We start from the raw sequence: 25,345 nt of genomic DNA, 5'->3' as shown, positions 1-25,345 counted from the left end.
CAGGGCCTGATGCTAATAAGGCTGATTAAAGTAGATGAAATCAGTTTGCAGTCGTGGCTGCAGCCGCAGCAGAAATCTGTATTGTTAAGTGGAATGCACTTCATCTGCATACATACTAACATTAGGCTCAAGAGAGTAGAATGCAGAAAGAAAAGAGGAGTCATAATGAGCTGGGCAACTAGAGACAATAATACAAAGAGACTGCAGTTCAAATACAGAGGACGTGAAACAGAGCTGTTCTGGGAGCTGAGCAAGGCCAAACACCAGCAGCAGGCTGCAGCAATTCACACAGCAGACAGCCAATGAACATTTATGGACCCTGGCTGCCAATTTCTTTTTTGGGAGAATGTTTGGCTTCATTACTCCCTGTGGACCTTTGCTGGAAGAATTAGAAATAGCTATGTTCTCAGAGGTAGGCGCAGAGGTTTGAGGTGAGTGGATGTTGAGGCACTGCTCCCCTCTGAGGCTGCCGCTTCACCCTTGTTAAGTCACACGGGCGGTGATAACAGGCAGGGGCGTCACTGAGAAGATGGAGATAAAGTGGGACATTTTACTATTGCTATTTTCTTTGAGTTGGAGTATTTTTCGCTGGCAATATAGCGCCGCTATTTACCACCGGGACCCACTTATATTAAGCAATCTGATAAAAGAGACACACTGAGAAACACGCCTTTCTATCTCTGAGGCTCCCAGTAACCATAAAAGAGTCTTTGTTGACACATTTTGAATGGGAGTTAGAGTGAACAGCGGCTTTCTTAGCAATAGGTAGTTACAGGCTTTATAGCTTTCTCACATCAGCAGTAGACCTTATAGTCCTGTGGTCCTCTGTGGTGCTGTTATTGGTTGATAATTGTTTTGTATCAGTGTGTGTGTGGCCAGTCCCATCTCAGAGGACACCGGGCTGCAGAATTCATGAGGAAGATTAGAAATAAATATTCAACTGTCTCTTACAGAGGCACAGTTTTTCATCTATTAATAATTTCTTTGCTGGTTAGACAGATTTCTGTTGATTTTATGTCCAGAATAGGGTTTCGAGTGTCTGAAGATCTTCGCAAGCATGTCATAGAGGAAATGCTGCAGAGCTCTTTAACCGTTTTAACATAAAAACCAACATCTTAAAAAAAAAAAAAAATGCAATCAACCACAGTGTCCTTCACATAAGATTCTGTTTTCCACGTGACCCTGTTCTCCTCCAGAGCTGTGCTACAGGAAAAGTGTCTGACCTTTACTTTTTCGTGAGGGCAAGTGGCCCGTGGGTGCCAGGCTGGAGCTAAATGAATGCCAGCACCAAACTGCTTAGCACCATGGTGATTTTTTTTCCTGTTCCACAATAGGAAACGTGTATTTTCAGGCCTCTGACATGTTGAAGCTCAATAAGCAAGATGAAGCACACAAGTTTGAATCTTTAGATTTTCAGGACAGATGATGTGTCTTTCTTTTTCTATACATCTGACTCTCATCTGTATTCTGTCCTCAGTCCTCCATCTCCATCGATTAACCCCAACGTGTAGAGCGGATCTTTTGCTGGATTTAAAGGACTCAGCTGTCGGGGGAAATTTCATGCCCAATGCCTTTTCCATTAGGGAGAAACAGGAGAATCCACCTCCTTGGGGGCATGCATCTAAAAGTTGTGGACCTTGAACCCTATAGACTCTTTTAAAGCTCACATTATAAATTAGAAAGTGAGTGAGGTCGTACACCTCACTAGAGACAGATTCAAAGCAGGTCACAATTTTTTAATCACACAGTTCAAGGTGCATACAAAGCTTTTGGCAGCTGTGGGGTTGTGAAAAGGGTGGGGTTTGTGAGGATGTTAGGCATTTATTCAGTGGCAACAAATGTGATTATCAACAGAAAGTGGGAAATGTGAGTGATGGACAGGATTAGAGTGAGTGAGTGAAGAAAGAAATGGATCTGTGATCTAGTTATCTGCAGGGTGAGTGTGTTAGAATAGACACTGGATTTCTGTTCATGCTGCAGCTTCGTGCGTCACTGCAGGCTGTGGTAACATCCAGCTGTCACTAACTTGAAGGAACAGGTTGACAGTTTGGGAAATGGGCTTATTGGCTTTTTAGAATTGGATGAGAAGATCGATACCACTCTCATATCTGTACCATAAATATGAAGCGACAGCCAGCAGTTAGCTTAGCTTAGCACAAAGACTGGAAACAGGGGGAAACAGCTAGCCTGGCTCTGTCCAATGCTAACAAAATCCATTTATCAACACCTCTAAAGATTACTAATTAATGTCATTTTGTTTGTTTAATCTGTGCAAAAACCAAAGAGTAAATATGACCATTTGCTGTTTTACATGGGGGTTTATGTGCCAGACTATTTCTTGGCTGAGAGACGTTGCCAGGCAACCGGAGGAGATTCCAAGAACTTCCTGTTTCCAGCCAAGAAGTAGTCTGGCATATAATCCCCGTAAAACAGCAAATTATCATTTTACACTTTTAGTACGGATTAAAATATATCATGTTGATTAGGAAGCTTTAAAGGTGCTGGTAGGTGGAATTTGCTGCCATTTGACAGAGCCAGGAAAACTGTCTCCTCCTGTCTCCATGCTAAGATGTTTCAGTAACTAGAGGCTTTAACCTTATATTCAGTCATAAGAGTGGTATCAGTCTCCCCATCTCACTCTCCAATATAAAGGCTGAATACCTCTGCAGCCTTTTGCAGACATTTGCTTGTCAGTTCTTTCTCAAATACCAAAACAAAAAAGTGAGATGGCCCTGAGTAGACAATCATTTATTAAAATGAGTACTTCACTGCAGAGGAGTGCTGCGGGCATGCACTGAGTGGAGATGAGAGGGTCTATAAGTGTGTTAGCTTCACTGTCACTGAAATTTTCAATCCAAAAATCCAGATAATTGTCAAAATGAATCAAAAATATTCTACTGATGATCAGACAAACACCAAATAACATAATATAAAACTGAATTCAGATGTTTGATTTTTATTCTCTAAATCTTTTTCACATCAGTGTGACCGCCTGAGAAAGCCGTCTACCTCCAGTTACTGCTTTTACATCTTGAAAAACAAAACCATACTGATTGATTGTCATTGTCTGCTGAAGATGATACATTTAGAGCCTCTGGTTAGTGTCTGAAATGTCATAACGGCTGACTAGGACAAATTTTCTATGTGAGAGGAGCAGGAGAGACCAAGGCTCAGCAGGGACTTAAGCCAGAGAGCTGGACAGGAAACAGATGGCATTGGTGGAGGGAGTGGGGGCGGGCGGCGCACAGTTAGACACGGTGCCTGGTCAGAGGATATTACGGCAAGCCTGGACACACTCATCCTCTGTCCCCTGCCTCCCAGGGGATTAATAAGCCCATCATGGCTGCTGCACATATGGGGAGCTGCAGACAGGATGTGACACTGGGGGGGTGACACGGTAAACGGTTAGCCATTTTGTCCCACTTTGACTCTCTAATGTTTGGGGACCATGTAACTGTTGCAGATGTTACAGTGCAGTCACAAGTAATTGAGGCCACAGGAAGAGGGTCAGACAGAGCTGAGGGCTTCGATTCGGTCCACTGAGAACTGTGGAGGTGTTCACCAGCACAGTCAAACAGGTGGCCACGCTTATCACTGACATAAAAACAAGGAGGAAAACCTCCTGTCTGGTTTCTGACCTGCCTCCATGGAAGGACATCTCACCCTCCACCTTGCCTGGCTGTCTAACAAAGGCTCTAGCAGTCCGTGGAGCTGCTGCTGTGTCAGTATTGACTTTGTCTGGAGCTGCATTGGTGTCGGTGACATTTCTTGTATTCATCACCTCTGGTGCAGCCGAAGGTCTGTCTAACCTTTGAGGCGCCAAGTGGTACCCACTGGAAGAGCAGCAGCCAGCTCAGCTGACCTTTATGAGTGCTTTCACAGCAACCCCCCCCCCCCATCCTTCACTGCAACCACCTCTCAGTCTGCTGGCTCCTCTAGACGCCAGTGTCAAGTGCTGACAAGCTGGATCGGCTGCTGTCCTCGGCTCCCCAGAGAGCTGGCTGGGCCCCGCAGCCTGTCTCTAGGTATAGGCTTGCAAACAAGGATGGCAAGGGGGAGCAGACAGTGCGACTTGACTTTCACACAGTGAAGATAGATAGTTTGCTTGCAAATAGGCCAGGGACTCCTCTCTGTTGGGCTGTGCTCCATATCACTGGCACTTTGTGTGTGTGTGTGTGTGTGTGTGTCTCAAAACGATGACTAAAAACACTTCTCGACTTGCACAGTCGTAAAATATAAAATACACAGACTGAGCATCAGCTTCAGGTGCTGCGGTGTTTGAATTTTAATTCTCCATAAGATTTACTGTACAACTTTAATATCCTCATCATAGTGTAAAAAGTACTATATGTGCATGTGTGTAGTTGGTGCTTTTATTATTGAGCTGAAATGTCAAACTAAGCTTAGACAAAGGTGACCTCCAGTCACAGGCGATGCTGCAGGTCCCTGGGAGGAATAAAATGAAATCCACAGTAATAATAACAAGTCATGCCGCCTGTTAGATAAATGCATTTCTTGCTGCTGTTAACATTTAAGAACTTAGCGTCATTTGTCACAGATTGAACAATTGAAATGCACTATGATTACGAACGGTCCATTTTGAACCTCACTCCACTTTAAATATAAAAAACCATGGCTTTAATGTTACTCACATAAGTTTGACGTAGCTTCTGGTTGTAACAGAAAAGCTCATTCTAACACAGGTATTCACTTTCACTGCCCCTTACTTATTAGTTTTCTGTGCTGATCAGCTCAGTTCATGCACAGGAGTGATCCACAACTGCTTCCACTTCGCAATCTGTGTATGAATATACAAACTGTTTGTACAGAGGCTGGGGATTAGAGCAGGAGGCCTCCTCTGAAAGGTGCCTTAATCCTCCTCCTGGCTTGCAGATTAGAAGCCCGTGCTTTTTGAAGATTTTACCCAATATCGGCTCCTTCCTCCAGCGTGTAAACACATTTCAACGCTGATTATCCCACAAACATTGCTATGGACCCCCCCCCCCCCCCCCCCTTAAAAAAATACAGCCCTCATGAGATATCAAAGGCATTACTGCATTCATACATGCATGCATGCATGACCTCCAGGGGCAGTGTGGTGGAGCCTGCGTTAATGCTTGAATATCTGCCGCTTCATAGCCCACCAGCACACAGTCTTTTCTGACAGATGACCAGAGGAGATGTGAAATCTCAGCAGGCACAGAGAGGTGGGCTGTCCTTTTTGGCATTACAGTTTGCCTTGTGTTATCTCCTTTTTGCCACGACGCAGGCGTTTACGCCCTGGCCGCTGATACGGGAGCGCCGCAGATTAAGATATAAAAGCACAGACGGGTGTCAGCAGCACAGTGGGCGAAGGAGGAGTGACCAATCTCACCTTGACAGTTTGCGGAAAGATGCTATAATGTATATTTTTCCACTCCTCTGTCTCCAGCTGGAGGGTGGACGGGTGTGTGCGCGTATATGCATGCGTGCACCTGTCCATGCGCCTCTGCAGGGCAGTGAGGTGTGTGAGGAGCTGAAGACAGATGGTCATCATCACTGTCAGTGACATATCTGACAGTGCGTCATCGTCTCCACCTCCCTCATCCTCTGATGGAAGCCTGTTTTTCTCTCTGTGATCTTTTTTGTTCCTGGATGGGCTCGAGGTCACAGAAGATCAGAGATGATAGGGCTCTCCGCCCCTCATCAATCAATCAATCCATTTCTCTCCCCCCCCCAGGCAGGTCCAATTTTAAGCTTTGCATTTTTCAGTGGGAGCTATCACTGAGAAGTCCTGTCAAAACAGAGCTTTCTGCTGGTTGACCTTGATTCAGTGGAAGCTATTTGTCCTCTAGTGTGAGTTAATCACTGTGTGTCTCCTTGCTATGAAGAGAATGCTTCCTTATCATGACAGGCAGTGGACCTGTCAGTGATTGTGGGGGGAGGGGAAAGACTCTGCATCCAAAAATATCAGGAAAAATGACAAAACCTTCCCTAATCACTCTCCTGTGGTGCAGCATCAGACAGTGTTCCCGATCTGTCAGCAATCTGCGCTGCAGTCCCAGTTGACGCACACCGGAGATTGCACGCCATCCCCCCATCTCTGCACATACAGCACGGAGTAGAAATATATGCACACACTATGAATGCAGAGTGCGAAGGAAGCACAGCGCACAGTCCTGTATCTCTGCTGTGAATGAACTCACTGAGAGATCAGGGGGTAGGAGGGGAAAGGTATATTTCTGTGTGTGTGTGTGTGTGTGTGTGTGTGTGTGTGTGTGTGTGTATGACAGGCGACACAGTGTACTCCCAATGAAAAGCTTCCACCAGTGACACTTGTCCTCTCTCATATCTGTGTCTGGTCTATTATTGTCGTGGAAGCCGGCGCAGGCCAGAGGCAGGGCCTGAATTTAGATATCACCAGCCGACATCTCTAATTGGCGCATGCATGCAGATTATAGCCCTGTTCATTCTTATAGACGATTACGTGCACAGGCAGCCAGCTGTGAAATAGAAACCTCCATGCTACAAGGTCGAGCTGGTCGTCCCCGGAGAGTTTCAATGGACGGGTTACACCCCCTGTTTTTATTGCAAGTGTTTGATCAATGCACAGGAAAACCCTATTTATTCACACTGCAAAAATAGCAAACCACTGGTACTAGACAAGCATTTTAACTATAATCATTAAACAACCGCAATCAAATAAATTACAGTTTCTGCTTCATTCGAACAACCTCCTGACGATTTCAAGAGGCACACAGTGCAGAGAGTCTGTGATAGGCTGACATTGTGCCCCGTGTCTTTTTTTCCATTGAACATGGAATGAAGCCTCCGCTGCATGCTCGATTTATGAAAGCGCTACTGTCCAAATTAATTTGAAATGGAATGTCAGGGTTGCCTTGGAGACGTGCTAAAGCAGAGGTCTGCCATTGTAACTCACCTGAGATGTCACAGGAACGGCCGACTCTGCGTTTTAAGAAATGAAATAGTCATTTCATTGTGGTGTTGTGGTGAAGAGGCTGAATAATGAAGGGAAATAGTTTGGGATTTGTCATTGCCATTGATTTGTCAAGGCCTGCATGAGTGTTTACGGCTCATGCTGTATTTTACAAACCACCCTGTCTCCTAGAAATTAGTTTCTACACAACTAAACTGAAAAATATATGTTTCGTAGGAAACGTAATCACTGGATTATGTTCAGAGGCAACATCTTTTTCTTTTTTTTTTATTATTTTTTTGGGCTTTTTGTGCCTTTATGATAGATCAGTGGAGACTGACAGGAAAGGGGGTAGAGAGAGGGGAATGACATGCAGGAAAGAGTCAGGCCGGTCAGGAGTCGAACCGGCGACTGCCTGCTAAGAGCGTCTTGCGCTCACACATGGTACGCGCCCTAACCACTCGACTACCGGGCCACCCCGAGGTCACGTATCTTTGAACGGATGAAGCGCTGGAGTAATTAATGGGAGGGGAGTCACCAGGAGGTGTTTGGGGTGGATGATGGGAGCACACAGTGCACACCTGTCAAACCTGAGATCAGCTTTCACATCCACAAGAGTCCACAAAAAATCTAAAGCACTTTGGTTAAGGTAAGGGGACGATTGTGGTTTTGGTTAAATGTAAATAAGCACTTTGTGTCTGACGTCACTGTGAAACTTCTTCTGTTTTAAACCAGACCACGATCTTCCCCTAACCTTTCACAACTGCCATGAGAGTCTGAATATGTAGCCACTGCAAATAGATATTACATATACAGTATATATAGGTCTCCCTTCACTTCCATTATGATTACTAATGAAATTGATTACAGTAAACATGACTTCTGCATTAGTTTTGGTCCAAGTGCATCTGTTTTATATATATATATATATATATATATATATATATATATATATATACATATTATTTTAGGAGGGTATATTAACTTCTGCACCGTGCTCGTTCAATGTGCTGACCCAGGAAGGCATAATGAATCATATAGCACTCATGCTAATGTGCTTGTTCCTGTGTAGTGTCTCATTGTTTTACTTTATCGCACCACTCTCTCAGGCATTTCTCCTAAAAAAAAACTTCCTTCTAATGAAGAGAAAATGCAAGTTCAGCTTGTTAGACACAAGCGCTGGTCCAGTCTTTCTGCAGTTGCCTGCTGATGTTCCAGATGCCACACTGTTGCAGCCTTACCTCGGTTTGCTGAGCATCCTGTGTGTAGTTGTCTCCATCTCACTGCCCCGTCTCACCAGTTAATGAGCTATGGAGGCAGCGCCACCTGCACTGCACATGTTAGCTTTAACTGTGACGGTTCACTTTAAAAGCCATTGTGTAAACTGCTCGTGTCCAATTCCAACAGCACAACAAAGAGCAATAAATCCTGTCGTCTGAAGGAGTTTTTATTGGGAAAGAAAGCTCTTATTGTCTCTTTCATTCACTGACATTGTCTCTTTCCCCTTTTCCCATTAAATTGTTCCGTGTCCTGTAACAACCCCTGAAAACCCATCTTTTCTTTTCATTCTTCCCTCTCGTGTGTGGTCTTTGTCTCGTTTAGTGCATGCTGCTGTATGCCTCCTCATTATCCTGTCTTTTCTTCTGGAGCAGCCTGCTGGACCATCAGTATGTCGTACTAATTGAACTTTGTATCTATAGCCATTAGGTCTATAGATCCACAGCCAACACGTCCCCAATCCTCTTAATACCCACTTTTATTTGCATCTTTCTGCTTTTTTGGGTCTCACCATGAGAGTTTGGGAAGAGAAAAGTGTATTTGATTTGCGTGCAGGCTCATGGCTCTAGAGCCCCTGGGCTGACAGTTGTGAATGCCAACAGCTCCTCTGAAGTCTGATTCAACCACTGAGCAGGGCGGCAGCGGCCATCAGGGGATCTGTGTGCGCGCCTGTAATGAAATGACATTTCAATAATTACTGTAATGCGGGATTAAATCCATCTTCATAGAAGCTGATGTTAGAATGGATTTGAACTCAATAGATCCATTGTTATGATTAGAGAAAGGATCAATACATTAATGGAGCTTGAAACCAAAAGAAAAAAAACAACCTTGCACCCACTCTCTCCCTTTTACTACTGTTTGCTGCTTGTTTTTCAAGCAATTTCTTACCAAATCCATACCCTGGTGGCCTTGGAGAAAGATTTTTTAAGCCTCCTCCAAAAGCTAAATTCAGAAAATATGTGAAAAGAAAATTATTAGATTTGTGCTTGGCTGACAATACGTGTTACAATTCAGTCACTTTATTACCATAGCAACCAGTGCACAAATGTAATTTCTAAGCGTTAAAAAACACACTGTAGAAATAAATAGCTATGCAGCACACACAAAGCATAATTATGGCTATTATTATAACTTTTAATAATATGGGAGCAGCGATAAACAGCAGACACACTGTCAGCAGATCACGTGTTTGCTTTTAATCACTCCCTCTGTTCAATCAAGTCAGTGCTGTATTCAACCCTCCACAGCTCCTGATCGTCTGATTGTCTTTTCTCTGACAGTAATGGAGATATACAGTATATTCTTTCCTCTTTTAAACCGTTGACAATTGTGGTGGCCAGTAAAGCACTTTCTCACACCTTCGCACACTGTCTGCTGATAAATGGAGCGTAGTTGCCCTTGTCTAACCTGAAATCCACCACTGATTTTTCTTTCTTCTCCCTCTGACTATTTGAAGCTGTGGCTGCGGAGCACTGTTCATGGTAGAGGACTCATTGTTGTCCATTATAAGCTGTGTGACATGACTGGGACAGTGCCATGGGTGAATTTCTTTCATTCAGAAGAGACTACACACAACAGCAGGTTGATTTTAGTTTTGATCACTGACAAAACCTTGGACATATGCTGCTCAGCGTTGCCAGATTGTGTGTTTCTCAGCCATTTGCTGTTTTTTTTTTCTTCGATCAGGAGGGAAAAACTTGATTTGGGTTGTTAAAATTTGAGATACTTTTTGTACCACTGGGGCAGTTTCCACCTGCAAAAAGTTTGGCTATAGGTGAAGGCAGACACAGTAGACCCTGAGGGAGACACGAGAGGCAAAGACTTCCTGAGAGTGCTCAGGAGGAACAACCTGGAGGAGAGGCTGCTGGTGACCTTCTACAGAGCCACCATAGAGAGCATCCTGGCGTACTGCATCACAGCGTGGTACGCGGGGTGCTCAGCAGCTGACAGGAGAGCACTACAAAGGGTCGTCTGCACAGCCCAGAAGATCACTGGCTGCTCTCTGCCCAGCCTGGAGGACATTGCCAACTCTCGCTATCTGAGCAGAGCTGGAAACATCATCAAGGACCCCTCCCACCCCGGTAACCACCTGTTTGACCTGTTACCGTCAGGCCGAAGGTACAGGTCACACAAAACTAGGACAAACAGACTCAGGGATAGCTTCTTCCCGAGGGCTATCACTGCAGTCAACAAAGACAAAAAGAAATCCGGATGACCGGTCGATCACACTGCATAACCTCCAATTACCTGTGCAATAAAACTGGGCCTAAAGTGCAATAATCGGGTTTTCATTCATACCACGTGTAAATATATCTGTACATATCACTTGCCTTTTTATACCTCCTCTATTTTTAATTCTTGTGTTCTCTTTAGGTTTTTATTTATTTTATTTAATTAGCATTGTTTGCACCAAGGGAGCAGCGCTCAAATTTCGTTGTACTATGTATAATGACAATAAAGGCGATTCTGATTCTGATTCTGAATAAGGTGAAAGGGACAGGTGCACACAGGTGCTCCAAAAACAACAGGGAGGTGGTTATTGTAGTTTGGCTCTCTTACCAACATGCTCCACAGCTGCAGCAGCAGTAACTGCTGAAGGCTGCTTTAAAACTCATAGTGCCCAGTTGTTGCAATTTCAGTGTCAGAGTCACATCAACAAATCACACAGACATGATACCCATATTTTTAGATTCAGAATGACTTACTTGAATGCAATTGCCAATAAACATCTGTACACCCATTTAGAAATCAAAGAAAACATATGCTCCTTATAACTCCAGCAGCTGCTTGAGCATCATCACAGGCATACAACCACTCCATAGGTCGCCTGTGCAGCAGCTTATTGTGACTTTATTGTGCGTTTTATTGTGAGGCACCTTCAGGTGACAAAGGAGGCTGCTGTTCAGCTGACTCCACTTGTTGCAGTTAGAGCTCAAACATGAATATAATGTATTTTTGTACTTTCTAATCAACACTGTATTTTCATTCACTTTGCCACAACAGGCTTTGACACTGCTGAATGCACCAGTTGGAAAATGACAAGAGAATTGCAGGATATTTTTGTATCTATCTTGGTGGTGGACCTAACAATACACTACAAAAGACAGAAAAACATATTTACTGCATATTATTACAGCTTGTAAACATGACAGACGATCAAGAAACCATCTAATTAGTCAGTGTAGGAGACAGTGGTACATATGGACATGCCACATAAGACTGAAGCTATAAATAAGAATGCGACGTCTCAGTCAACATGCCAGATTTAATAAGGACTGAAAAGCATTGTTGGCTCAGCTCCATTCGGAGTCATATGTTATTCTCCAGTAGCAGATGTGTGTATTACAGTCTAAGTAGTCTGCAAGGAAATGGAAGAGGATGTGTCTGCTGTCAACAGGGAGCAGCATGTAAGAGGCAGGGGCCCTGATCTGAATGTCTCTCTGCCATTTAAAACCTTAAGTAATGAATGGATATGAATTTACCCTCAGCTTTCATCTGTGCATCAGACAAAGCCACTAATGATGTGGCTCAATGGATGGTTATGTCAGTCTGTCCACCAGTTTGGTCCAGACTGAAGTATCTATACTGGAATACTAAATGGATTGTCAGGACCTTTGGTGCAGACGTTCATGGTTCCCAGAGGATCAGTCTGATGACTCGGTCGTCCCCTGACTCTTCCTCTATCATCATCATCATCCGGTCACAATCTTCACTGGTTCAACACTTTGTTTGGTTTGTGACCTAATACCTGGAAAACCTGTATAGTGCTAAGATGGTGAACATTGTGAACATTATACCTGCTGTATAGTAACACTGTCATTGTGTGCGTGTTAGCATGTTGTTATTAGCTTGTAGCTGAAATCACTGCTCATCATATTATAACAAGAAACTTTTTTAACTTTTTTGAATGAGATGAGCTGGTGTTGTGACTCTTGTCTTGTTTAGGACTGATTATTGTGGATAGTTAATCGCAGTAAATGTCTAAAAATAACTTGCAAAACTGCAGGATATGTTGGTAGCATTTAGACTTCAGGGAACAAAAGCACTGATAGCTGTGTTAGAGGAAGATTAGTGGACTGGCCGCAGTCACAACATTAAATTAACTGTGATTGCAGCTCATATTCACAAACTGTTTATAATGGATCTGACCATGGATTTACATGGTTGGCTGCTTTCTCAATGATACACTGTACGTTTTGACTTAGTATAAGAAACTGCTGTGTAAAAATTGTTTAGTCTAAATAGAGATGATAAAATGTAAAGTCTCTGAGAGTCAAAGCAGCTCTGAGTGTCATTTACATGTCTGCTGGTAGACTTTTTTTTTTAGATGTATAAGTGCTCTGAAGCAAAACCAATAAACACAGCTTGGTTTTTTTTGGCACTGTGCCTTATCTGTCTTTCCCTCTCCTCTGTCAGTGTGAGTGTGAGGGGTATTATTATATATATCAGGCTCCACTAAATTAACTACAAGGATGTTCAGTAATTTGAAGCCACAATTGTAATTATATTTACCACTATATAAGTAAAACTGTTGAGACGAAGATTGTTAAAAATGTGAAGAGAGGATGAAAGTTAGCCGATCAAATAATTCCACTAAATAAAATCTTTTTATTCAAGTAAGAAATTAGCTGATGGTGATCGGGTCACCATGCTGATCACCACGGCTCCAGCTGCTAATTCTGCACTGATAAATAAGAAATGTCATGAATTTCTTCTGGCGTTTTTGCAGCTTTTACTAATCAGTTAGAAACATTTGGGTTGGAACATGCAAAGTACGACAAACAAAATTGGGAGTTAGCTGGTAGGGAACTAATAACAAAATCATTTGGTTCATTGGCCTGCAGCTAAGTGACAGAGAGCCTGAGTCCCCAGTGTAATTAAGCCGAGGTTGGAGCTCATGACTCATCAGCCTGCACAATTTTTGTTATGCATAAAGCTGTGTGGCGGCAGTCAAGGCCGCTGGCTGCTGGTGATTACAATCCTAGAAAGGTGTAGGCAGAAAACCTGTATTTAAAATCAACCCTGTGGCTGTACCGAGAAAAACATACCCCTGTAAACTCCTGACAAGTTTTATTCCGGTGGGAAATAGAAACAGGGCATTGTCTGAAAGTTTGAGAGATTTTGTTTTTGTTGTTGTTTAGCTATCACTGGTAGAAGGTGGTTGTTACGTGGGATGAAAGCAGGTGCTGCACTGGCAGGAGTGAAGGTGCTTTTGTGCAGAAGTTTTCCAAGCGATGCTCCTGTAGTCCAGGGGTGATTGCAGTCAGGGAGTGAACGTCTGCCGCTAACTGACAGGCATCACTTTGTATCAGGAAGCTGATCGCTCTGCGCTCCACAGTGCTGTGTCAATTATAGAGCAGCAGCACATGCAGGTGGAAAAGAGGACAGCCTCATTTCTGTGCTGCAGCAGTCTGGAGATTGGCTTCAGATTGCTCCGGGCACTGACTCTATTCAGCCAACTCTCTCTCTGACTGGTTCAATCACCCACACACAGCAGGCAGCTGGATGGGAGGAAGATTTCATCTATATCAATAGCATGTTTTCTGAGGTCTTTAAAGCATACAGTGTTGAAACATGGAGAACTGTGACAATTCTTCGCTGCATGAAAATGCATTTGTGTTTCCTGAACCCAAAGTGCACATTCCTCTAGGCCAGGGGTTTCAAAGTCTAGTACTGCGGACACGTCTCCTCAGACAAAATCAAGACATCTGCACCCCGGGGGGGAAACAGCCCTGTCACCCACTGGATGTTATTTCAAAATGTCCACAGGGTTTCAGTGCAGGGACAATCACTGTATATGCAGTGATAGAGTGTCAGTGTTCAGAACCATAGGAATCATGTGGATGTGACACTCTGTCAAAACACATTAACAGTTCATATTAATGGATGTTTGCACTGCATTGATTTACAGACATCACTGAGTTACTCTGATGCTGAAGAAAATGATTTCTTATCAGATTTATAGATATTTATTCTCAATGGACATCGGACATAACAATATGCCCAAGAAGTTTAAGTCACTCTCAATTTAAAAATATGTGTATATGTCTGTGTGTTCATATTTGACGGAAGACAGAAGTACAATTTTTGACACAAATTGCAAAAAATGTTTTAAAGTACTTAACCTGCCTCATGTCATGACACTCTTATTTTGAAATTTGAAAACCTCTGCTCCAGGCTGTAAACTTCACTGCTCATACTGTAACCCTGTTGACTCCCCAGTGACCTTTCGAGGAGGAACCTCGACCATTTTTAAGCCCCTCTATACCCAGTGCACTCTGGTCCTACTGACTTTTTAATTTACATTTCTTCTTTGAAGCTGGCTGCGCTGTGGAAGTGCTCGAGCATCTCTGCCCTTTTATTGAAACTTTCTGGCTCCGTCAAGCCAGAAGTCACAGTTCATTTTGATCATGATCATGCAGGATGGTGATAATTCATGGAAATATTTATATGGGTGAATAATTGTAGCTGTTGGGTTTTGTGAAGCACTCGCTGCTGTGGCGATGAGCTAATTTAGACCTAGCATGTCTGCTGGACATTTGATAGACTCCATATTGGATGGTTGGTTTGGACAGAGAGTGCAGGGGCAGGCTTATCTCCAGATGACTCTCCCAGCGAGAAGGAGAGACAGGGGCAGAAAGACACAGATGAGGGAACCGCTCTTATCTCTATCCTTGGATAAGAGAAGGTGATTTTTAATAATAAAACCCACTGTCCAAGTCCTGCTGCCCTCTAAGTAAGATGAGTCACATGGAGAAGTTTTACTGCAGTTTTTCTAACATCCTTTTATCCTCCTGGGATTGAGTTGCACTCCAGAAAGACAGAGGGTAATTTACTGCCCCAGTTGCCTTTGTTTCTCATTCACAAAATGCAATAAGACTCCAAGCTGGGTTTAGAAAGAGGTTTTCAACACCATACAGTATTATGTTGCTGCTAGATTTTCAGTTCAATCTCAAAGTATCAGAAAAAGTGCTTCGCTGGCTAAAAGAACATTGGTGGTGATACAAAGGCCAAAGCAGATAATGAAACCTGAAATGCAACTGAAGTTGTATCTGCTGAATAAGCAAGGACACAAGATAGAGGCTGAATCCATTAATGCACTCCATATGGATGATGCAGAAATGATATCTCAAAGAAAGGCGCAACCTTTTTGTTTTGTATCTTATTGAAGTTCTGTCTTCAGCCTCTCATGTGGCTCTGAGAGGAAATGTCAGACCGCACTTTTAATGAGATCTGCTCGATTTAATGTAAATGGTACTTCGGGGACAGCAGGGTTATATTCTCTATGTGAGGGTCTGTGTGGAAGACCTGGTTTGAAATGCTACAGAGACATCATGTGCAGAGCAAACTTGTTAAGGCAGATGTGTCTGCACTAGTTTGGATGCACTACTTAGCGGTTCATGTTATTGGGCTTTAATGTTTTACATGCTGTTAGCTTCAGACATCATTTCTTACATCAGGCCAGCACCAGGCCCCATGTCTCAAAGCATCTCAAGGTTAAGCTGATCAAAGACTGAAATGATCTTATGAACATGTCTGAGTTTAAGAGGCGTTTCCCAAAAGCGTCATAACTGAAGACTCTTAGAAAAGCTGGTAGATTAGTGAGTGACTCCTCCACACACGTCGGAGGTTAAGAGCATCTTAACAAGCCAGTGAACCTGCAGGAGGAACCAGACACTACATGTTTTATTGAAGTTTTAATTATTTTTTTCATTTCTAAGTCTTTGCTTCATCAGGAACGCAGATGCTTTTGATAAAATATTAATAATTCTATAATAATTATAATTGGATGAAAAAAACTACACTAACACAGACAAATTAATTCAGCAGGTCATTTGCACAGTTGACCTGTGGTTTCTGTCAACGTCATCCTCTTTTCCCTCTGCTTGTGTAATATATTCATCTCCTCTGGCTGAAAGCCACCTTCCTGGTATATTTCAGGTTTCATATCCTCTCTTCTCTCTTTACTCACCACAGGCTTACGTGCAGCAGGTCTAACACAGAAACAATGACAGAATGACATCCACAACAGATGATGTGCATGTTCATGACACTCATAGGAACTGCCACGGTTTCATTTTGTGTTTAATAGACTAATAGATGAATTAACTTATATATAGTCTGAAAGGTGGAGACTGTTTACTGCACTTTAAGCTTCATTTAACACTGAACAATCCCAAGTATAAAACATTTCATTTACAACACTTATAATGTCTGTTGTAACGTACAGTACAGTTAAATAGGCTTCAGTATCATCTTCTTCAGGAATTTAAGAGTGTTTGTAGAACTGCTCTGAGAACGCGGCCACGTCCTGACAGTGTAATGGTTAAGGCGCATAGCACATACAGTAACAACAACGCTGATGGTTCAACTCCAGCCAAGGACCTGTGTTACATGCAAGTGGCTGAGAAATGAAGGCAATACTGAAGTGCCAAAAACTGAAGTTCCTCAAATTGACACTTGAACCTTGCAATCCCCATGGACTCATGTTACTACCATGTTTACAGCCTGGTACAAAAACAGACAACTGTACGGTGGGTGAATTTTAATATAAGTCACCTGTTTAACCTTTATTACAGCCTAAAGTTATACATAATTGAGAGCGTGGCCACTTTGAGTGATAAGTAGGAGAGCATGCGCAAAAGACTTGGCTCCACACATGCTCCAGCTCTTTGCCTGTTTTTGGATCAGCCGGGAGGTACCAAATCTACCAAAATGAACCTGACATTTTTCACCTTGTGTGAAAAATTTGAGTCCACAAGACTTTTTCTGCAAATTTGTTGCACCAGCTTTTTTGAGGAAAAAAAAAGAATCATTGTTTTACATAAAATATTTTCATTGCACCTCTGTCAAGGGGAAGATACCAGAAAGATGAAGATAAATAATCCTACATAACCTTCATATGCCCTTCCCTAGTGTTTGCAGTGCAGATGTGTTGTGGTGTGCAGTGCACTGACAGGCAGGGAGTGACTCAGGCTCACAGACCTGAGCCACTCTCTCCCCTGCCAGTGACCCCTCTAATCACATCAGCAGCAGTCCTGTGCTAATCATTTCTCCCCTGAGACACTGCACATGGCAACAGAGAGGAGGTTATGAGTTTCAGCAGAATATGGTTGTGCGTTAAGGCAGCTGGAGCAGACGCGAACCAACTGAAGGAGAGATTCAAAAAAGCACAGTTTGATCCCTGGGGAGCAAAGCAGGGCAAACTGTTCAAAGCCCTGCGCTGAGGTCGAGCGTGTGTTTCTCCAGATTGTCAACCCACAGCTGAACCGTGTGCCAGGACGGGCCCAGATGTCACCGTATAGACAGCATCGATGTCTTCCTCTTTGGTGACACGCAGAAATCTGTCTGTGTTGAAAATGGGACAGGTTTATTTTTATCACATTCTGTCTCTGAGGTTGCCAAGGATGTTTCTCCACCAAAGTCCAAGCATTTTCTGCCAGCTTCTCACTTACTTACTTACTCTGTATCTCTCTCATCCCACTCATTAGATCAGACTATGTTGATATAAGACGTTATCATCCCGTTTGTGTTGTCTGCTTGGCTCTAAACGATGCACAGAGTGGTTCTTACCAGTAGCTCAACAAAGAAAGTGTAGTTTTTTGCATCTGTGAGAGGAGTGTTTGTGATTTCTAAATGCTGCTGGAATTCCTCGGGCTCCTGCAGTCATTCCCTCCTCTGCTTTAGCCCTCTCCTTTCCCCTGATAGAGTAGAAATCTCTCTGAACTACAGTCAAAGCCGCACTCTTATGTCACTGCACTGCAGCTCCTAAAGCACAAACAGAAAAGTGAGTGAAGCACTTTACAGAGACTCACTCTGAGTCTAACCTCATGTCTGTTTAATAAAGTCAGATGAATGGTGGGCTGTGCCTGGGCATGATTTTAACAAATCACAGCAGCTGTTTGTTGAAAATGTGCCAGCGTCTCCAATGCAGTCTGTCTCTATTGTAGTGTCTATGTGGTCTCATGTGACTTGTTAAATCACAGAGCTTTGAAAGAGCAATGAAAAAGAAATCACACATCTCAAAACCTCTGATCCCCCATTTAAACGTCAAACAGGGCCTCTGTCCACGTCTGTCTCTCCCTTCTTTTCTGGTACCATTCCTGAGACCTCTCGTTTTGTATGCACCTTGCATCCAAATGATTAAAAAACTATGAAAAAAAAACTTTAGGCTGCTTGTTTCCCAACACCCAACAGCAATACAACGTGCCTGGAATGAAGACAGCTGACCTTGGGAAAGCTAAACACATCCTCTGGGTGCCAAAGTGCTAAAAAACAAAACACAAGCTTCCAGCCAAGGGGCAGATTATTTTGGTAGAGAGGTGCGATGGAAAGCAGGAGACACACAGAGAGGAATGCAGTCAGGCCTCACTAAGACATGTGGACACAAAGTATATCCAGCACACAGAATATTTCTCTCATTTCGCAGGGTGAAAAAAAAGTTTGAGTGAAAGCCACCCAGGATGTTATTCAGCTTCTCTCTGCCAGTCTCAGTTTAGGTCAGGCCCCCTATTACTGCCACCCTGCAATCATGGACGAGGTGCAGCCACCGCTGAGTGAGATCCAATCATCACAGCCTTTGTGCACAACACATAGTGACCTATCATGCTATGAGAGAGGGGCAAGGGGTTAGAGAGGGAGACGGGCTTTTAGTGAGGAACATGGCCCCAAGCAGCAGACCAGTCCCACCTCTCTGCTTTATTCTCTGCAGCGTAGCAGGTGAAACAGACTCCACTTAAACAAACTCAAGATTTAAAAAAATAAAAAATGCAGCATGCTGTTGTTTTTAAGTGTTTCTCCCCTCCAATTGCAATGTCAGCTCCATTAACCTGTCAATAGGTTTAAATTAGGCTTCAAAATAAAAGGCAGAAGATATGATAAGACAATAATGTCTAAAATGATTCCTGCTGAAACTGGATTGTTGCTGCACTTAAGAGACATTTTTACCTTCCATATTGATGTTATGTCAGGGTTATGGATGAAATATAAATCAATGCTGGCTGAATTCTCCTGCAGAATGTAATCATCCACTACCTACAACACTCAGTGTTCATTTATGACTGCGAAGATTATATATCAGAATGAAACATTCACATACTCTCTGTGTAGACTCTCTTCTGTCTCTCTCCTAGTTGTACAGACAGCACAGTGTCTGCAGTATTTACATTGTGAGGTCTATTAAGAATAAATGTACAGATGGCCATACATATGCTCTGTACTGAAAGTGTCCTGCTGTGTACATTTACCACATAAAAAAAACGCACTGTGTTCATATAGTCAGGTTCAGAAAACATACTGTATAAAGACTGAGCTGGATATTTCCCACCAGCTTCGATGGAGCTAATCCTTATATACAGAAAAATTACATATGCAATGAAAAAATTGATGCAAATTGGTGCAGCACAGCTAAATCTTCCCTTATCAACACAGTTACAGTGATTGTAATGATTTGAATGAGTATCCATGTGTTGATGCTGGCTTGCAAAGGTTCATCTAGTTATTGGTTTGATGTTTTCACTGCAGAAAGATTACGGCTCTGCAGCCACGCTAGCAGCTCTGTGAGGTTGTGCTTTCTCTGAGCTAAATGCAGTGACAGTGTTAGCATGCTGATGTTTAGCAGGTGTAATGTTTACCATGCTCATCATGCTCAGTAGCATGCTAACATTTAGTAATTAGCACCAAATACAAAGCACAGCTGAGGCTGATGGGTATGTCATGTTAGTTTTGCAGGTACATGTCCATCCATCCATTATCTATCCCGAACCATGTCCCAGCTGACAGGATGCCAGTCTGTCACAGGGCTGACACACAGAGACAGTCACACTCACACTCACAGCTACGGGCAATGTAGAATCACCAATTAAATGTCTTTGGATTGTGGGAGGAAGTACCCACAGGAGAACATGCAGACTCCACACAGAAATCTCATTATATCTCATTATAAACCCAAAATAAAATCTTGACCTGATGGCAAGACCACACAAGTTACATTTAAAGTTCATCCTGAGGGGGGGCAGTTATACTAAGGTTTCGATCTAAATACAGCCACAGTTCTAGCCAAATGTCCAGAAAGTCAGCAAAAGGAAATGCTGATTAAATTACATTTCCATCCACTACTGTCCAGATACACTGTTGGTGAGAATAATTGATCAGCTGATTAAACTAGAGAGAAGAGGGCGTAATGAGATGACATAATTAAAAGAGCACCAGTCAAACTGATGTACCGATGTGAAAAAGTGGAAATATTCCAGTCATATTTGTTACAGGTATTAATGTGATGAATGTTACAGTCTTCTCGTCGCCTTAATTTTTTTATTCGGCACCATTTTTCACCTCTTCACTGACAAGTGACCATTAGATCACATGCTTCATGTACATCACGATTTATTCCTGAAGTCTGTTTCCATTGCACTTTGTCATATTTTTTTGTTTTGTTTTGTTTTTATTGATACACCAATTTCCATCTCAGCCAGGGGTAAATTATTTTTTGCAATATTTTGACTTTTTTAGGTTTAAGTTCTGACACACATTTTGCAATTATATGCAAATTGCAAAATGCATCTAAAGGTGGATTGAAAAGCACGTCATGTCTTATCCCAAATGCAATGGCAATACTGCCATTACAGTACAATTTACAGTTTATTTGCTGGTAATCTATCCATCCAAAGAGGCAAACAGGAAAAATAATCAAATATCCCAACACATTGCAGCTAACTGGGCTACAGACTGTAGTAAAAATGATGTAATTTGCTTTTTGATAATAATACATTTAGATAAAATCCCCAGTGAAAAAAAATAATCACTATAATCATACAGTGGTTCAAGTCCTGGCAATCCCCTCTCTAATGTCCCATTAGCCTAATGCAACATTATGTTGCTAATGAGGCTAAGATCTTTTCACTGTGTGGCCACAGAGAACGTTATTCTTATTAACTGAGCTTTAAGTGCGCGATCCATCGACTGCATGCTCCAGATGAGCACGGGCTGAGCCACTGTGTAACTGAGAAATCATGATGCTTTCATGGAAATTACAGCAGCCATTAAACATTCAATGCAAATGACCACACTGCTACAGCTACTGTGATGAGCTGTTATTTTACACTACAGGCTTGTTTTGTTGTATAAGGTGTGATGTCAGCAGAAGATGGGCTGCAGAGCCAGCACAGCAGACGCCTCGACAGCAGCAGCAGCATCCAATCACGCACTCAGGACAGGAAACTACAGGCAAAGGTGAAGAGCAGACGACAGGAACAATGGTCTTCCTCTCAGTGGAGAGAGGGCGTGAGCTAATGGGTCCTTCATTTCTAACAGCAATCGGTGTCATTGCTCCAAACTGGAATATTGAATGTTCAAGACACATTACTGTATGTCTTTCTGAATTGAAATAACTGATGGTGACACTCAGCGAATGTGGCTAAACAACTCCACTTAGCATAATGACTAATTACAAAGTGTTTGTGGGGATGTGACAGTCTTACACACCCTCGCAATAATAGCAGACAAGGTTGGTGCCACCATTAATACAGTAGCTGCAGATAACCTTCAGTCCCTGTAGAGGACTCTCACACAATTAGCTGTGTGCTCTGCTTCCTTATCAGCTCACTGACAAGTCTCCCTTTATGCTCTGATTTTTTTCATTACACAAGTCAATGATTTAGTTGTTTTAAGTTGAAAGAGAACAGATTTGTGCGCACTCCACCCCCCTCGTGGGAACAAAAGCAATGACTGTGGAATGATGCATTAGTTTAATGAGATGGCTGGATATTTGCAGCAGTTTAACACAGACTGGCGACATGGCCTCCAGCTTCTGACTCCACACATCTGGCATTGCAGAGAATCTCATTTGTGATGGGAAGCTCCTTTTTCTGAAGGTTTCTCAGATGATATCTTCATCTTGTTCAAGTTTTGTTACAGCTGAATTTCAAACAGCTTCTTATGTTTAGTCAGTTGCATATGGTGAAAATCATGTGGATTGTAACCAGGGGCAACCCAGTGGCCAAGACATGATGTCCAGCACAAATGGGATTAGCCATGGTCCTCCCCTCTGACTGACAGATCCAGACCTGAGCAGACCAGATCAAGCTTTCATAGCCTAATAGCCTTTCATGGTCTAATGAATATTAAATTTAATTGAAACTGCGACACAATGGTGGCTGTCGCCTCACAGCAAGAAGGTTCTGCGTTCGAATCTGCTGGTTTGCTGAGGCCTTCCTGTGTTTGCATATTCTCCACATAGGTCTCCAGGTACTTCCTCCTGCAACCCAAAGTTAGGTTCGTTGGAGACTCTGTGTGAATGGCTGTTTGTCTCCATATGTCAGCCCTGTAATACACTGGCAACCTGTCCTGGGTCCAGCTGTGATTGGCTCCAGGCAATAGCGTATAAACAGAGCCAATTCCATCTATAAACACCAATGCTAATGAGTAAAACAAACCGGATAAATAAATAGTTTTTATATTGTAATATTACTCAAAGTGTTTGGTCTCCCTTAATTGTGTAGATTCTTTCTAAAACTGCATTATCTCTTAAATTAGAGTTGGATTGTGCTTTCAAACAGTGATGTGTAATTTCTCATTAACAGCTCGTTTATTTTGGCTCTTTCATAAATGCAGATGGTGCAGAGATGAGTCTTGTTTGGTTTGGTTTTCAAGAATGAAATGTATGTTTGTCAAATCTCTGAGGTGTGTGAGTGGCACAGGAGCATAGAAACGACTGTTCACACAGATGGATTTACTTTAAGTCCCGGCTGATTTGTGTGTTCGGACTTTTCATTTGTTGTTCAGTTTTTTCTGTCTTTTTGCTGGAGAAGCTTAAAACTGTCACGGCTGTTGGGTTTTGTCATCAATAGAGTACAATAAGAAAAAAAAGACTTTCTTCTGAGCTGGTACAGAGGTCTGTCTACCTGAATGTCATTTTAAAGTCCCTTTTGATAGATGAGAGCTTTACTCCCAAGAATCTTCTACAGACGAGTGTGTGCGGATGAGAGATCGCTGTCACGGAATATCAAGTGCTGATTTACTGTATAATAGATTCAGAGATAATACCTCCTGCTGTCCTGCCACCTGTTCTGTCAGCCGAGAGTCGTGTCGCTGCGCACAGATCTACGGCTCGTTTACCAGCTCGCAGCACTTCAAAAACAAGCACGTCCCTATTAACCAGTCAAAGACTTTCAGAATCAGCTCAAATGCAGGGAACCGCCTGCCTGAAGGCTGCTCACACAATCAATGTGATAGGATGAGATAAGTCAGGAGAAGATGTAAATGCAGAGATGGAGCTCCGTCCATCTAGCCTCTGTAACATCCTGTCTCCATGTGTGACAGTGATGAAGTGCCTCAGCTGGGCTCCTCTGGCTCCCCTCTGAAAAATGAAGCCATTAGTTGCAGAGGGAGAAGAGTTGAGGCGCAGGGCGGCCAAGGCTCTTGGGCACATGAAGGCCTTCCCGCTCTTCCTGCTCTTGTGCTACTCGGGCCTTAACAGGACAATCCATCTTAATCAGAGCACAGTCCATGCAGCACTTGTACCAGAGTACTTTTTATTCACCAGAATGACAAGCTCATCATTTCACGAGTAAACGAGCCCGAAACAAAAAGGTTGCAACATTCAAGAGCAAAGAATGAATTCATGGTCGGTACAATAAAATCAGTCAAGTTATATCATATTAGATAAATATAAATATAAATATATATATATTAGATAAATCAATACTTCACATATTTTCCAGTGTCACATGTTTTGTTGCTGCAGACGTCTCCCAGTCTGTGTGTTCTTTAAGCTGCTTCGTGTCTTCCACTCCCCTCCTCCTGTCTCAATGTACAGTGTGTGTGGTGTTTGTCCTTGCTTTACAACCTCGGTTGGGTCCAGCACATCAGAGAGTTTAAAGAGGAATTATTTAACACTCACTCCCCCCACCCCCTCACCCCCCCACTGCCCCCCTGTCCTGCCTCCAGGCACCACTGGGTTGTTGACTCATGGAGCAGAAGTTGCTGTCAGTGCTGTCGCTGGCAATGCATGTCCACATGTACTCAAGATCCAGTGTGTGTGTGTGTGTGTGTGTGTGTGTGTGTGTGTGTGTGTGTGTGTGTGTGTGTGTGTGTGTACAGTATGTTGATGCGTGTGAATGTTTGCAAAGTGCACTACTCAGTTCAGGCAGAAACGCTGCAGCCTGTCCAGAGATATTACCATCAAATCACAAACAGCTCACCTTTCAGGGTGTATTGTCCAATCTCTGAATGCTTGTATCTTATTGTGTGTCTAAATACATGCGTTGTACAAATTTGGGTGTGTATGTGTGGGAGAATTTGCAATCAGTTGACTGCTTTGTAGCTGTTAAATTGGCTTCTGGGGGCAATAAAGGTTCGTTCATGGGGCTGTGCACTGTGGAGATGAAAAATATTCTACTTTCATATTTTATGTTATTAAATGTGCGCCATGTGTATAAGAATTACTCACTCTCACCACCATGAACAGTGCAGTAATAAATCATCGACAACCAAAATCCTCCCAAATGGGGGTTCAGGGAAAGATTGGATGTTAAATCATTAACCTGAAATGAGACTAAGACAGACAGAACCTGCTGGAATACCCAGTGTTCATCTCACAGTTTGTCTTCTCCTTCCTCAGCTGATCTTTTTCTCTCCGTCACCCGTGTCTCCACAGAGTTCAGTAATCATGTACGATGCAGCGAGGGTGCCGTCTCCTAAGGATGGTGCAAACGGGGTGTCCCAGCCAGTGGTCCCGGGAGCAGGAGCAGGAACACCCGCGGGATCAGGAGCACCAACGCCGACTGCAGTCCTACAAGCTAAAGCTGAGGACGGACAGCCAGGTGTGGAGGAAGAGGAGGAGGAGGAGCCCAAAGTAGAGCCCGTCCTGGTGAAGAAGCCACACAGAGAGATTCTGGACCATGAGAGGAAGAGGAGGGTAGAGCTGAAATGTATGGAGCTCCAGGAGATGATGGAGGAGCAGGGGTAAGTAGACGGGACGGGCAGCCAATAACAATAACACAAAGGGCCTCAGGTGGTTCAAGAACCACTTGAACAGTAGGCACTTACAGTAAAGCTGCTGTGATCAGTATTGTTATGATAACGATCAAATGACAATGTGAAAGATGATTCTCCTGCAGAGAATTATCACCTGAACCTGCAGCTTTATAG

At 43.1% G+C, this 25,345-nt stretch overlaps 1 protein-coding gene across 2 annotated transcripts in view; it reads left to right on the top strand.

Moving 5' to 3' along the window:
* Positions 1 to 25,345, top strand: part of srrm3 (serine/arginine repetitive matrix 3) — a 72,229-nt gene that overhangs the window by 12,444 nt on the left and 34,440 nt on the right. For both annotated transcript variants that reach the window (XM_071460353.1, XM_071460354.1), the window contains exon 2: positions 24,852 to 25,159. In XM_071460353.1, coding sequence (XP_071316454.1) covers positions 24,864 to 25,159 — 296 coding nt within the window. In that variant the 5' untranslated portion in view covers positions 24,852 to 24,863. The remainder of the gene's footprint in view (positions 1 to 24,851; positions 25,160 to 25,345) is intronic.

Source organism: Trachinotus anak, unplaced genomic scaffold, assembly GCF_046630095.1.
Source record: "Trachinotus anak isolate AG129_WGS33_773 ecotype Australia unplaced genomic scaffold, CSIRO_AGI_Tana_v1 ptg000024l, whole genome shotgun sequence".
Lineage (NCBI taxonomy): Eukaryota > Metazoa > Chordata > Actinopteri > Carangiformes > Carangidae > Trachinotus > Trachinotus anak.
This window is presented reverse-complemented; position numbering and strand designations above follow the sequence as displayed.